Below are 15,088 nucleotides of genomic sequence, written 5' to 3'. Positions count from 1 at the left end.
GTCACTAGAGAAAAAACTAGTAATCTAATTACTGTTTCGAGCTTCCAACCGAAATATGATTACCAGAACTGTTTCAATACAATCATCATTCCTATGCATTTGTTTTTCGTGTAACATTTGAGTATTTTTATCAGTTTCTACATAATATTAAGTGTGTGTCTTTTTGTTGGAAATATCTAATAAGTATTTGATACTGTTAGACAATAGATTTTTGTATTTTTTGAATAAGCATTGTATAAACAAAAAATGCATATATATACATGTAGATATTTCTATCCATGCCTTCACTCATGGTTAACGTTCTATTATTATTGTTTATACTGTGACCGTGAAATCTGAGAAGCACTTCGAAAATGACGCGTTGCTCAGCCGAGTGCATACAATCGCAACTGTCATTGGCTGTATTAAAACATTCTGCATGTTTAGAATGTGACGATATCTTCCTGGCCGCGATGTGAAGAAAGGTAAACGTGACTTGTGTTCTCTACTATATTAGAATCGAGCATAAAATGCATCATTTCGTTCTATTTCCTTCAAATAACCAAATATTTCTCTCTTCATAATTTTTCATGCGAATTAATTTCACTTCGAAGTATGAACATTTCAATGAGTATTATAAGCATCAAATTTCCTCGAGAAGAAAGTTCAATTGGTAAAGGGTAAATCTTGTTAGAAAATTCTACAAGTAGTAAAACCAAATCCGAGATCTGATGATGATAGGTATTGTTTTCCATATGCAAGTATTGTCTTTAACGAAGAAAGTTCTGTAATACGCATTGTAAAAATATCATTAGTGGCTGTCTCAATGGTCAGTGAATTTCATCATTTTTTGAAATTTTTTCATCATCCTTCGTAAAATATTTGCTGAATTATTAATTGCTTTTCTCGACTATACTGTTTTATGATTGCAATTACTGCTCCGTTAATTCATTTAATTTGCACAAAAAAAGTTACGAGTTACCAAAAGTTTTTTTCTTTCTGGAGCATTTTAATTCTTTGCCTCCTAAGTTAAAAGTCAGTTCGTTTTTCAACTACAAACAGCCTTGCGTTACGTTAATAGGATTCGTTCAGCGAAAGAGATAGCAAATAAGAATGCAATAGAATTCATCCATGAATAAAACGTCACCGATATTTATTACTAAATCATTCGCATATTTTCCTAATTATTCATATGCCATATGTACTTCAGTGCCCTGATGATGGAATTGCTTGAATACTCAATGTTGATTATCACAAAAAAAAAAGTATCGTAGCTCGTAAAAGTTAAGAAAACAAACTGCCGTTTCTGGGTCATTTGTTTTTAGTATAAATTCACGTGAATAAGACAGTTTAACACAAAGTTCCACCAATTTATAAAGACTAGTATCTTACAGGGAAATTTTCATTTCCACTAACAAAATTACTACGCTTAACCCTCTACCGCCTGACATAAGCAACCGGAGCAATATTGTCACGCGCCTACTTCACAAAAAGGATACGTTCTAGTGAGCGCTAAATGACTTGCACTGATGGTTGCCGCCACGTACGACAACTTTAAAATGTTCTCTGTTGCGTACAAACGTCCTCACACTGAGAGAAATGGGCGGGTCTGGATGACCCACTTTGATGAGTCAACCGCGTCCGAAAATCGATGCACTTTTTTGATTCACTTGTCCCATTTGTGGGTCATACTGACCCATTAAATTTCAAGCATGACTCACTTGTGGCGTTAAATCGCTCTGACGCTCAGATGCTAACTACGTATCCATGCTACGGGTGGCGTCACTAGGGATTTTACGTCACAAGTGAGTCATGCCTGGAATTTAATGGGTCAGTATGACCCACAAATGGGGCAAGTGAGTCAAAAAAGTGCATCGATTTTCGGACGCGGCTGACTCATCAAAGTGGGTCATCCAGATCCGCCCATTTCTCTCAGTGCAGGTTCCTACACTCAATAGTTTACGTATAATTTAAGTTGAAAGTTATGTTGCCGGAGAGTGACATACGGCGGTAAAAGGTTAAACATGGATAAAAAAACTAGTAGGCAGTTTCAGTATTTTTTTCCGTGCGGTCATAACCAATGGTAGCAAATATTGATTGAGCCACAGCGCATCAAAACTTCACTAACTGAGTTGTTGCACTTTATATTTCGCGAATTGAACTATTCAGTGTTGCACCTGATCACTATTAATTCAGCTCTTTATCTAATTCCTTAGCACGGCGCCGTGGCAGATCAATCGTCCATTCAGTGAACCAAAAGCCGCCCAGATTCAGCGAGCCCAAAGTTCAGTGAATCAGTCGCTCGGATTCAGTGAACCAAAAGTACAGTGAATCAGTCGCCCAGATTCAGTGCACCAAAATCAACAGTTCAAATGTTGATGCCGCGAGCGCGCAGTTGCTGCTTGATGTGCTCAGGAATGCCCCCAGACGCCTGATGAGTGTGCACTTTTGCCTGCACCTTCGAGAGGCCAGCCCTACGGGTGTTGGCGAGACCTCGTATGCGTTAATGTTTAAAATAAATTGATAGGAATTGTAATATTAATAATACGCCAGGGCCCTGAAATGCAGAACATGCGTTAATGTTTAAAATAAAATGATAGGAATTGTAATATTAATGATACGCCAGGGCCCTGAAATATTGTAATACGCTAGGGCCCTGAAATATAGAAGATGCATTATTGTTTAAAATAAAACGCTAGGAGTTGTAATATGATGTTTCAACATCAGGTGTAACATGTTGTTTAAATTTCAAGTGAAACATGACGTTTCAGTTTCATATGAAACATGGTGTTTAAATGTCAAGTGAAAAATTGTGTTTCAATTTCAAGTGAGACATGGTGTTTAAATTTCAAGTGAAACATGATGTTTTAATTTCAATTGAAACATGATGTTTCAATTTTAAGTAAAACTTGTTGTTTAAATTAGTACTAAATGCGTTAGCTCGAGTACTTTACTTAAATTGAGTACCATATGTGTCCATAATATAAAGATGATTGCCAAGTGAGAGTGATTATGATTATCCCCCAGCCTACTGAACTTAACAGTACAGCTGGGATTAACTCTGAAACGAAAGAAATTTTTGCCAGTCAAGTTAGGTTAAGAAAATATAACTAAAATATTGAAGCGTCACCATCATATCTATGTCTGATTTGCATAATCTAGTTGGATTGAATTTTTAATTTTTACAAATGTTCTTCAAATGCGAAATTTTAATTTTTGCAAATGTTCAAAAACTGACCGGCTTGTAAATTTAAAATTTTAACTTTTTTGCAAATGTTCAAAACTCACCGACTTGCAAATTATATCTTTAAATTTTTTGCAAATCTTCCAAAACTGACCGACTTGCAAATTATGTATTTTAATTTTTAGCAAATGTTCCGAAACTGACCGGCTTGCAGACCTCGCAGCAGCCACAGACGTTGGGCTCAGTGCCGAACTTGCAGCCCAGGGGCGCCGTGCACTCAACTTCCCAGCAGGGGAAGCACGACAGACCCTCTGAGACTCTGAACAGCGGAAAATGCTTTAATTTTATGACAAATATATTATATTCAATCCGATTCTTTTTATTAATTGCACTTAGAGGCTTTTTGTTAAAAATTAAACGACAGACCCTCTGAGACTCTGAACAGCAGAAAATGCTCTGATTTTACGACAAGTATATTATATTCAATCTGATTCTTTACATCAATTTTACTTAGAAGCTTTTTGTTTAAAATTAAACGACAGACCCTCTGAGACTCTGAACGGCAGAAAATGCTTTGATTTTATGACAAGTATATTATATTCAATCTGATTCTTTACATCAATTTTACTTAGAAGCTTTTTGTTTAAAATTAAACGACAGACCCTCTGAGACTCTGAACGGCAGAAAATGCTTTGATTTTATGACAAATATATTATATCCAATCTGATTCTTTACATCAATTTTACTTAGAGGCTTTTTGTTAAAAATTAAACGACAGACCCTCTGAGACTCTGAACAGCAAAAAATGCTTTCATTTTGTGCTAAATATATTATATTCAATCCGATTCTTTTTAGCGCATTTTCTCATTTATGGAAAAAATGCACTATTGTGCTCGCCATGTCCGTCTGTCTGTCTGTCTGTCAGTCTAACCGTCTGTCCGTGATTTCACGTTTTCGTCGACGAGAAAATGCGCTCTCTGTCACTCACTGCAGTGAGTACTGAGTTGTATTTTTATTACTTCTATTTTAAGGGTTTTTGTTAAGAATAAATTCTTCGTTAAATAGTTACAATGGAATGCCTGTGCCGTATTATACGTACGCTTTCATTTTATGACAAATTGATTATGTTCAATCTGATTATTTTATATTTTATATATATTATAAAATATATATTTTTCGTGCTATGATAATTTAATTATTTACTGTAGTTACCTGGCGAGCATCACTACAAGGCAGACCGCTGCCAAAACACACTTCATTTTGAGACTAGAAATTGTGACTTTTACTCAAGAAATTCAAACGCTAAATGCAAGCAACCCGCAGCCGCGTTTCTTCTTAAATCTTGTTTCTTATCGTCGCGGATTGTGGCGTCCGTTAAAATGCATCACCGCCCTCATCCTGCCGGTGCTTCGCCGGCTTTTTAGCCCATTTTCTCATTTATAGCGCATTTTCTCATTTTTAACGCATTTTCTCATTTTTAGCGCATTTTCTCATTTTTAGCGCATTTTCTCATTTATAACGCATTTTCTAATTTTTAGCGCATTTTCTCATTTCTAGCCCATTTTCTAATTTTTAGCGCATTTTCTAATTTTAGCGCATTCTCTCATTTTTAGCGCATTTTCTCATTTTTAGCCCATTTTCTCATTTTTAGCCCATTTTCTCATTTTTAGCGCATTTTCGAATTTATAGCGCATTTTCTCATTTTTAGCGCATTTTCTCATTTATAGCGCATTTTCTCATTTTTAGCGCATTTTCTCATTTATAGCCCATTTTCTCATTTATAGCGCATTTTCTCATTTTTAGCCCATTTTCGCATTTTTAGCGCATTTTCTCATTTTTAGCGCATTTTCTCATTTTTAGCGCATTTTCTCATTTAGCGCATTTTCTCATTTTTAGCCCATTTTCTAATTTTTAGCGCATTTTCTCATTTATAACCCATTTTCTCATTTTTAGCGCATTTTCTCATTTAGCCCATTTTCTCATTTATAGCGCATTTTCTCATTTGTAGCGCATTTTCTCATTTTTAGCGCATTTTCTCATTTATGGAAGAAATTCACTATTGTGCTCGCCATGTCCGTCTGTCTGTCTGTCTGTCCGTCCGTGACTTCAAGTTTTCGTCGACGTGAAAATGCGCTCTCTGTAACTCACTGCAGTGAGTACTGAGTTATATTTTTTTTGTCATGCTTTAGTTCGAATTTCAAGCAACGTTTCTAGATTTTAGCTCCCCGTGATTTTCACAGTTTCATCAAAGAACGAAAAATAGTGTTTTCCTGCAAACAAATATTTTTTATCAAGTTTTTGGGATATTTTTGACATCTTTTGACTGAACTTTAGAAAATAAAATTTTTTGACGAGTACAGACACTGTTATATGAAAATTTTTTGACCTTATTTCACGATAAACAAACTTAAACAATATCATTTCCACTCAAGATTACAGTCATATTAATGACACAGGATTGAGAAAGAAACAAATGCAGACCGAATCATTTATTAAAAACATTCTTTACGATAAATGGGCTAAGAATATTCTGATAAAACGTGTATTGCAGTGTCTCGGTTTCTTCAGGGGTGTGTTACGAAAATAGAACGTGTCCTGAAATCCATAGCATTTGACAACAGAAGTAGTCCATATGTACAAAAAATTACAAATGTCTTTCATCTTACTCAACAAATCCTATAATGAACATTTTCTCAGGTTTTTTCTTGACACTGATACACAAAGTTTTCTTTCTGGCTTTGGTTTACAATTTTCTGTTACATTCAATGGAGTTCCATCATTTCTTAATATTTATATCTCAACGAACGAATATCAATAATACATTGAAGTTTAAGTTAAAAGTTCACATTTTTCGAATCATCATCGACACATATGAGCTCCACAACATGTGTTTTGTGAACTTTTGAAACTCATAGTTCACGTTTGCGCGAAATTGCAAAGAGTTTTTATTTATTCTTTTTGCCCAATGAGTTTTGTAGCAGGGCGATGAAGCTAAAGCGTCACACACGCATTGTGCATCAATGTTTTATTCTTCTTGCTCGACGAAATTTGGAACGATGACGTTTATTTTACCTCAAAACATGAAAAACTAAAGAATATTGCAGCACAAGTAACATATAAGTTCGCTATACCAGTAATTCCAATTGCAATATACTTTAAAAAGTATCCGTGAAATCAAAATGGAATTCCGTTTTTCTTATCATTGAACACACTAAATTTAATAACATTAATTAAACAAATTAATTTATATAACCTGATTGGACTCTTCATTTCAAATTTCACCTGATTCATTTCAAATCACCAATTGCAAAGACTTAATATGGAAACGTGGACTGAACATATCAACAAAGTTTCTGTAGAATTTTTTTTAGAATTTTATTGTACCTCGACTTGACCGTCAAATTGTTGCAATGATTCATAAGAAAAAGAATATAAGAAAGAAATATAATATAAGAAAGATTCATAAGAAAAGAAAAGAACCCATTTACCCACACTCAGCACTTTATGTATTTCACCAATGTTAATATGATACGCATAATTTAATAAAAATGATAGAGTTATTTCATCCCTACCTTACCATCAAAAAAATAATGAATTTCCCAAAAAGTTCATTTACCTACAATTTGAAACCATTGATTAAGAATCTAACTTTGATGCTAGCTTCTGAGCTTATCATATTCTCATCCAAGTAAATCAATTCAATTATATTAACGCTAGAATCAAAGCGCTAAAATTTTTATTTTGTTCTCCTGCACGTCTATTTACACCACAAGCATTATTGATTAATATTTTTATACATTAAAATATACAAAACTTACTGTTTCATGGCGACTGCAAATTTTTCATGCCATAGCCACACATAATATCTGCTGTTTTTATATCCGGTAAGTTAGTGTGTGGTGGTCTACTAAGGAATAAGTAAACGTGAAAATGTGAATTCCTATTCGTGGATTGAAAATAGACGATCATACTTTATTTTAAATTAATTTTCTAAGCAAATTTGCCTCGTGTCTTCAACGACTGGAAAACTCCCACTTGCAGATTATTCGAGCGTTAATCTTGTAAGTACATCCGTTAACTAATTAGAGATGACACAAAAACCGCACGTTTTCGTTACTTTTTATCTGCCACAAACAAAAACTGTCGTAATTTAAAAATAATATTCTGAAAAGGACTCTTGATACCATTAAAATATTCATTTCAATTTATTTATGCTTTCTATCTAAGGAAATATTCGCTATGGGTTCCATTAAATGATTAAAATGACCTATCCTTTTTCAGATCAATATTGTATTTCTGTCTAGCTAAAACTGACGTACTTTTTTTAGTCAAGTATCTATCCTACCTCACATAAATTCATAGCATGATTTGTCAAAAAAGAGCAATCAATTTTAGATTAAAGAGCTTTATTCTTCAATTTGAAACAACTATACGTATCCTCTGAATCAAGATTAGGGTATAGAAAGTGTTACAAGTAATGATAAGTATTATAACATGAAGACAGAATAGTGAAAAGTTGCCTACCTAGATCTTATATATGTTTCTAGATCTTATATCTGGCGTATATATATATACGCCAGATTTCTTGCTAAAAGTCAAGATTTCATATATTTATTCTGAGCTGGCGAAGTGTTCAGTACGAAATCTTCATACTTTTCACATACAGACCGAAAACTAGTATGCCGAATGCTAGTATGCCTAGTATCGAACCCAGTGGAAGTCTAGTAGCTATTTCACACTGTCGTCAGTCCTGAGAAGATCCGGTCAAATGACACGATTTTAGATCTTCTGTGAACAAGTCACGAAAAGTTCAAATGTCGGCGAAAGGCCACATCAGGCCGACTCTTCAGCACCGACATCACTATGTTATGTTATGATGTTAGCCAGATACTAACTAATATCAGTTATAGAGAAGTACATTTTTCTGGTCTACGTATGAGTTATCTTCATTGTACGCTACCTTGGATCATCAAAGTAATATCATAAATTGTTACTCGAGATGGAATTAGTAGATTATTTACATTGAAGAAATACGGGAGAACAATTATTTAAATGTATAACATATATTTATTTGAAATTAAAACAGAGAAACTAAGTATAGAATTTAAGTATAAATAATTATTAATTTATTCAAAGCAGGTTAAGTTACAAAATCAAAAAGTTCCCTTTAATTCCTGTTTGATCAGAAGAAAATTAAAATTATCATTTTATTCATTGTTTTTTAGGCAAACTGACTTAATTTAACTGGACTTAAAAAAATAGAGTGACAGTTAGAAAGGTTTTCAGTAAGCTGTTCCGTTTAAAATATAACATCCACGAGCTACTTCCTATTGAAAAGATTTGCTAAAATTCAAAGTTCTATCTGAAATACAGTATAAATAGACATTTACCAGAAATTTTACTAAGGAAAATAGGCTTCGGATTTTCGTGTGGTAACAACTTGTTTGTATTTTGAAAACTCTGCACTAAATCGAAGTTTACAACGCCATTAAATGAATATCGTTTTTTTGTTAATTCACTCCTGATATTTACTATTTATATATGAGTCACAATTAAATTTTAAATTAATCTTGGTCAGTCTAGGTTTACATCTAAATCAATTTATCACTGTGATATTTCAGGTTCAACCCTTTGGCACATGTTGCCAAATGCATGGAAGTGAAGATCAAATTTCATTTATAGCAAAACAGATCGAATTCATTCCGGGGAGGGTGAAGAGGTGCACATGGGCGCAATATGTGCAGTGTCGCAAATAGTAACGGTCTTCTTGGGTCTCGTTAGTGATGAAGTCGCTGAAGGAACTTTGGGAGGTGCTACTGGCTTCAGCGTGTGGTTCTCTTTCCGTATTGACTGAAAATTCTGATCAGTTGTCATGCAATTAGTTCCCCAATCTGGAGGACTGTTCAGTGAAAGCTTGCTGGGGCTGTTAGGTAATCTTTTAGGAGGCGCCATGTGGGGACATCCGACAGGGTTCATGCCACCACTGTATGTAAACAACGCCATCGTCTCTAAATGTCAGGTGTCGTCTAGGTGGAAGCGATGGTGAGGAGCTTGAGAAGTGACCAAACCACTGAGTTTTCTGGTGATAACTGAGTTACCACCGCGACTAGTAACCTGTTCCTGCATGAGGTTGAAACAGGTAGCGATCAATGCCATGCCAATGAGAAGGTAGATCGAAACCCCGATGAGTTGTAGTTGGGCATCAGCGCTGTCTTGAGGGTTTTTGGTTGGCATTAGGTCCCCAAAACCAATGGTCGTAAGGGCACCGAAGCAGAAGTAGAGGGAGTTCAGGTATGACCAATTTTGTGTACGTGCAAAAATTGCAGCACCGCCGCAGATGTAAATGATCATGATCACGAAGCATAAGGTGACCGGGATGGGGACATGTTCTGGGTTGTTGCAGTCAGGCGGACAACCTCCATTCTGCTCAAACATAATCAGCCGTAAGAAGATATTCGTTATTATACACGATCAATTTAGACTGTAGAATAAATATGATATCAAAGTTGAGCTCTGATAATAGTTTATCATAAGCGTCGTGCTGCTTAAGGTTTGTTATTATACGAGATCAATAAAAGCTTTAGAATGAGCATGTTATCAAAGTTAAGCTTTGAAAATTGTTTATCATAAGCGTCTTGCAGCTTAGGGTAAGGATTTGTTACCGTTTAATTCTTTATATAAGAAATACAAATTATGCAATAGCCGTTACTTTGTTACCCTGTACACTGGAGTAGGGGGCGCTGAGACCCACGGGGGGCGTTACCTTGTAGCCCCCTGTACACTGGAGTAGGGGGCGCTGAGCCCCACGGGGGGCGTTACCTTGTAGCCCCCCTGTACACTGGAGTAGGGGGCGCCTTAGGCCCACGGGGGGCGTTACCTTGTAGCCCCCCTGTACACTGGAGTAGGGGGCGCTGAGGCCCACGGGGGGCGTTACCTTGTAGCCTCCCTGTACACTGGAGTAGGGGGCGCTGAGCCCCACGGGAGGCGTTACCTTGTATCCTCCCTGTACACTGGAGTAGGGGGCGCTGAGCCCCACGGGAGGCGTTACCTTGTAGCCCCCCTGTACACTGGAGTAGGGGGCGCTGAGGCCCACGGGGGGTTGATTGGTCGCTAGTTTGGCCCTGGGTTTGGAGGAACGACAGCGACAAACGCGCGACCATAAGAACTTCAGACACCGCGACAGCAAGTCACCTGAAGTCGAAATGAAAATATTTTAATTTTGTAATCACATTCTCACATAGTGTTCCCTACTAATTCATGAATTGTTAAAAAATTCCCTACTAACTCATGAATCAAAAAATTTTTCCTACTAACTATATGCGAAAAATGGGAACATGCCAGAATTGTACCTATTCCATGAAGCCAGAATTATTCCTATTCCATGTACCGTGAACACCATTCAGCGCACGACAGGCAATGCGATAATTTTTTAACGAACTTTATTGTAGTATTATGGTAATGGTAATGGATGGTAATGAGAGAAAGACTCGGTGATTTGAAATAGAAATTTAAGTGGGTTGTCTGGGTCTAAAGCAAAGTTCTGTATTTACTAGCCGATCTTTCTTAAACTTCACACACATATGCAAAACAGGAAAACAATAACTTCTTGCTCCTATGAATTTTTTTGAAAAAATAAATGAAAACGTGAAATGCAGAGAAAACCAAAAAAAATGAGCAAACCACTTTAAAAATTACACTTCTCCACATTCAATGCTACACTATCGAGAGACAAATCATACGATTTGTAATGCAAATATCTAATGACTCTGGGAGCCTTTTTTCCGATTCTTTTTTTTTACCTTTCAATTTTTCCCTCCTCTTCCCCCATTATTTTATTATATAATTCAAACAATAGATAAATCAGGGGAATTTTAGGGCCGTTAGACATTCTCTATGCGAATCGAATGATGCTTCCATCAATGTTGCAGATATGAATTTGAAGGAGAAGATAGGTTTTTAATGAAGCGATTCAAACTGTTCATGAAAGGCAAAGAAGTGAAATGGAATAAGAAAATTAAATATAGGCTAAAAAATTTGCTTTATAATATATCCCCAGCTTTCCATAGCCTATTTATTTTATTGAATGTCAATCATGCACCGCATGACTTATTTTTATCCGGTTTAATGCAAATAATAACTTTCAAATAACATTTTTTTAAAGAAACCTTCATAAAAATGGTGCAAATGATCATTTTTTATAAATTTGAGCCCCCAAAAAACGGAGAAGCCAAATTTTTTAATTTTAGACCCAGACGACCCCCTTAAAGAATAATGTTCAATGTAAAATAAATAATTTTGTTGCATGCATAATGACCTCATACGTGAACAAAAATAAATGATCTTAATAAACTGTAACATGTACAATAATATGTATTTAAGAAGAAAATATAGAAATGAGTAAATATATCGATGTAGAAATGAAGGTGTCGTCTGCTATAACTCACCACTAACGGTCAATAAATTATTTTACTATAAACAACTATGCCATAAAAAGTCGATTAATGTTATTAAGTGTTATTAAATTTTTAAATGAATCTATATAATGTTATTATTGCATCTAAAATAATTATACAAAAAATTCTTCTAATTTTTTATTTTTCCTCTTAAACTATAAGCAATGTCCATGTAATAATTACGGATTACTTATATCCTGTAATATCTCAATTCTCATTATCATCAATATTATTTATCTTATGAAAAATATGCAATATAATAAGTAATATGTATTTTCATGTCCGCACCGACGGACGACAGGTAGAGCAGCATGAGCGGGATGCCCAGCAGAGCGTAGATGATGGACGCAACCCTCCCCACGGCCGTCTGGGGGGCAACTGCCCCGTAGCCTGCAATAACGTACACTTTATAGGCATGCCCGAATAGCTGAATTAATCTGACTTAAGATCATATTTATCTGTACCGAATTTCTACTTATTTTTATCATAATTATGTACATAAATTCGGAAGTTAAATGTATAAAATTTACACTGTTGTTGCGTATAAATAATATCAAAACTATGTATGATCTAATACATCTTTAGTATACATTACCATAAACGAAAAACATAAATTTTTAAATAATAGTATAATATGCATAGTAATTGAAACCCTGGCCCGACCTGTTCATCATTTACGCTAACCTCTTCACCCCACCCTGACCTCTTCACCCCACCCTGACCTCTTCACCCCACCCTGACCTCTTCACTTCACCCTGACCTCTTCACCCCACCCTGACCTCTTCACTCCATACTGACCTCTTCACTCCACCCTGACCTCTTCACTCCACCCTGACCTCTTCACTCCACCCTGACCTCTTCACCCCACCCTGACCTCTTCACCCCACCCTGACCTCACTACCCTCACCTAATCACCCTACCCTCACCTAATCACCCTCCCCTCACCTATGGTGGTGATGACAGTAAGGCTGTACAGGAATGACCCCGCGAAGGTCCACTGCTCGAGGTGGGGCGGCTGGCTGTCGTCCTGATGTCGTTTGCGTGACGCCGCAGCCTCGTCGGCAAGATTGTGTTGTCTGATAAGCGATGTTAAAAGCTCTTCACTGTACCTACGTAACTCCTTCTCCACGACCCGGGTCCAGTTCTCCCGGTACAAAATGTTTAGAGATTCCGTGATGCTCCATAAACGCTCCACAGTTTGGTGCCGCAGGATCTGAGTGTCAAATTCACCGCCTGAGATTACAGCTGCGACTTCCGCTTGTGTTTCTGGTGAAACTTGGTTTGATTTTCGGATGTTTTCTTGGGGTTGGTCAGCTTCATGAGGAGGAATGTGTTGAGTTTCTGATGATTGGGAGATCGGGGTGTTTGAATTTTGTGAATCTAAAGGGTTGTTAGTGTCTGGTGTTGAATGTTCGACCGGGAGAGTGCGGTGATGTGACATATTTTGGCCCTCTAATGATGTGAATAAGATTGCGCCTAACGCTGTGTAAACCAACACAAGAAAACAAACTCCGAGGTTTGAGCACAAAAGTGAGACGAATTTTGTGCAACATTTAGCACTTCTTCTGTGGCCATCTTGACGAGAGCCGGAGAGTGCAACACTGCTTGAAGTCGTACTGCTTTCCATCATAAATATTTAATTTATGCCTTAACACCAGAATAAATTCGTAAAACTCTTACATTGCTAGTCATTCGTTAATGGAAACTTATTATAGAATCAACATTATTACATAAGCTCAACCAAATAAATGAATTTCAATATAATTATTCAAGATTTTGTACTGCTCTGAAAATCATTTAACGTACAGTACAATTTTAAAAGCGAAAATACAGCAAACAAACCGATATAATTTTCACGTCTACCAGAATTGCTTCACGATAGTTAAACTTTTTCTGCTGGACAAATTGAAAACCTATAATATTTAATATTCAAGTTTATACGTGCTTGCTTGTATGAAAAACTTGACCTAGAGAAAAAATAACTCGACCTAGAGCAAAAATGACCTAGAGCACTAAAAACTTCGTCGCAAATAATTCCATTACTGTTACATATACGCACAATATTTACGAACAACTACATTATTTATATAAATATAACAAGTTTCTTTATTGATATAAATGTTTTTGATGAATCGCTCACACTAAAATGTTTCATATATTAAAGAACTATCCACATGACCAAAAGGTCTACTGTCATTCTGATTCCAACAAATTTATAAAGAGATCATTCGTTACTCATTATTAACTTGAAAATATTTTGTCTTGTATTAGCTATCAACAAAACCCCCCGCATAACTCATTTCTTATATGATATAACTTTTGATAATAACTTTTGACAGCTTAAATGATGATAGCTTTTGTTCTTAAATCTTATTGGCTACAGGCAATATCGACGAATTACTGATCAAAAGAAAAAACTATTCTGAAAATATATAGAATTCTTGTTAATCATTTTTTCTGAATACATGTTAACATGTATACCTTAAAATGCCCAATACAAAATCAATTGCACTCCAGGCGTCCTAGCTGCACCTCAACTCCTATTGATTTTGTATGCTGTACACAGGTAATCATTCAATCCTAATTCATTTTTAATATATATTTAGTAAACTTTAAACTATTTTCATTTCATTCAAACTGTAATTCATTCATTTTACTACAAATTATTTGCAGCTGCATTTAACACGCCGTCTACTTTGTGAAAAGTAAAACTTATTGTCATTTGAGTTACTTAAATCCTGGGATGAAACACCGTAGAGTTTACAGCAGTTTTGGAGTACAGCCCTTACATCGCAAGGATTTACAATTACCTCAAGTGTTAAACTCATTGGAAGTGATGGAGGAAATTATTAGTTAGTATGTTTGACATTTTCCATCGATTAATTAAGGAATCTTAATTATTATATAAGCACAACTAACGATATGAATTTCCGGATAACTATTTAAATTTGGGCCAATATTTAAAGTTCTCAAATTTCAGTCGCTCTTCAAGCAAAAATTACCTCCGAGCTTTTAGATCCTGGCTCGGTGATCTTCACCTGAACGCATCATCGATTTTACAGATCGTTATCGAAAATTTCTTTGTACATTCACTTTAATCCTTTTATTCCTTTATATTTCTATTTTTTCTCTTCTTATTAATTGTACCTAACAATATCAGTCAAAAATACAAGCAAAAGATGCTCGTGTGATGATATTAGGATACCCCCAGGAGTGATATAACATCCCCTCACGAGTGCCCAGCAGCAACTGAGGGTTCAAACAGACGCAGACTCTCGGTCTCTGCCCTCGCCTCTCCTTAAGAGATGCTGAACTCTTTTTTTTACAGTGATTTAAGTGAAAATTAATTTCATATCTTCACTTGACACGATGCATCCTATTCCTTACTTTAAAGAGAGCTGTAGTTCCATCACACTCCAGAGAGCTGTAGGTCTATTACACTCTAGAGAGCTGTAGTTCCATCACACTCACT

At 35.9% G+C, this 15,088-nt stretch overlaps 1 protein-coding gene across 1 annotated transcript; it reads right to left on the bottom strand.

Annotated features, from left to right (window-relative positions):
* Positions 1 to 8,292: 8,292 nt before the first annotated feature.
* On the bottom strand, positions 8,293 to 13,482 carry LOC108677541 (TWiK family of potassium channels protein 12). The gene is made up of 4 exons (XM_018165770.2): positions 12,562 to 13,482; positions 11,905 to 12,006; positions 10,155 to 10,354; positions 8,293 to 9,586 (listed from the first exon to the last, which is right to left on the bottom strand). Exons 1-4 carry the CDS (start codon positions 13,244 to 13,246, stop codon positions 9,179 to 9,181), a joined length of 1,395 nt encoding a protein of 464 aa, XP_018021259.1. The 5' UTR covers positions 13,247 to 13,482; the 3' UTR covers positions 8,293 to 9,178.
* Between the last annotated feature and the right edge of the window lie 1,606 nt (positions 13,483 to 15,088).

Source organism: Hyalella azteca, unplaced genomic scaffold (genome assembly GCF_000764305.2).
Source record: "Hyalella azteca isolate HAZT.00-mixed unplaced genomic scaffold, Hazt_2.0.2 contig3075, whole genome shotgun sequence".
Taxonomy (NCBI): domain Eukaryota; kingdom Metazoa; phylum Arthropoda; class Malacostraca; order Amphipoda; family Hyalellidae; genus Hyalella; species Hyalella azteca.
Note: the sequence above shows the minus strand (reverse complement) of the source record. Positions and strands in the feature narration are given on the sequence as shown.

Excerpts from the sequence above, each read along its gene's own strand:
- LOC108677541 (XM_018165770.2), bottom strand. The coding sequence starts at position 13,246 with ATGATGGAAAGCAGTACGACTTCAAGCAGTGTTGCACTCTCCGGCTCT. Across the intron at positions 10,355-11,904 it reads GCTCTACCTGTCGTCCGTCG|GTGACTTGCTGTCGCGGTGT; the intron begins GTGCGGACATGA and ends TTTCGACTTCAG. Across the intron at positions 9,587-10,154 it reads GTGTACAGGGAGGATACAAG|AATGGAGGTTGTCCGCCTGA; the intron begins GTAACGCCTCCC and ends ATGTTTGAGCAG.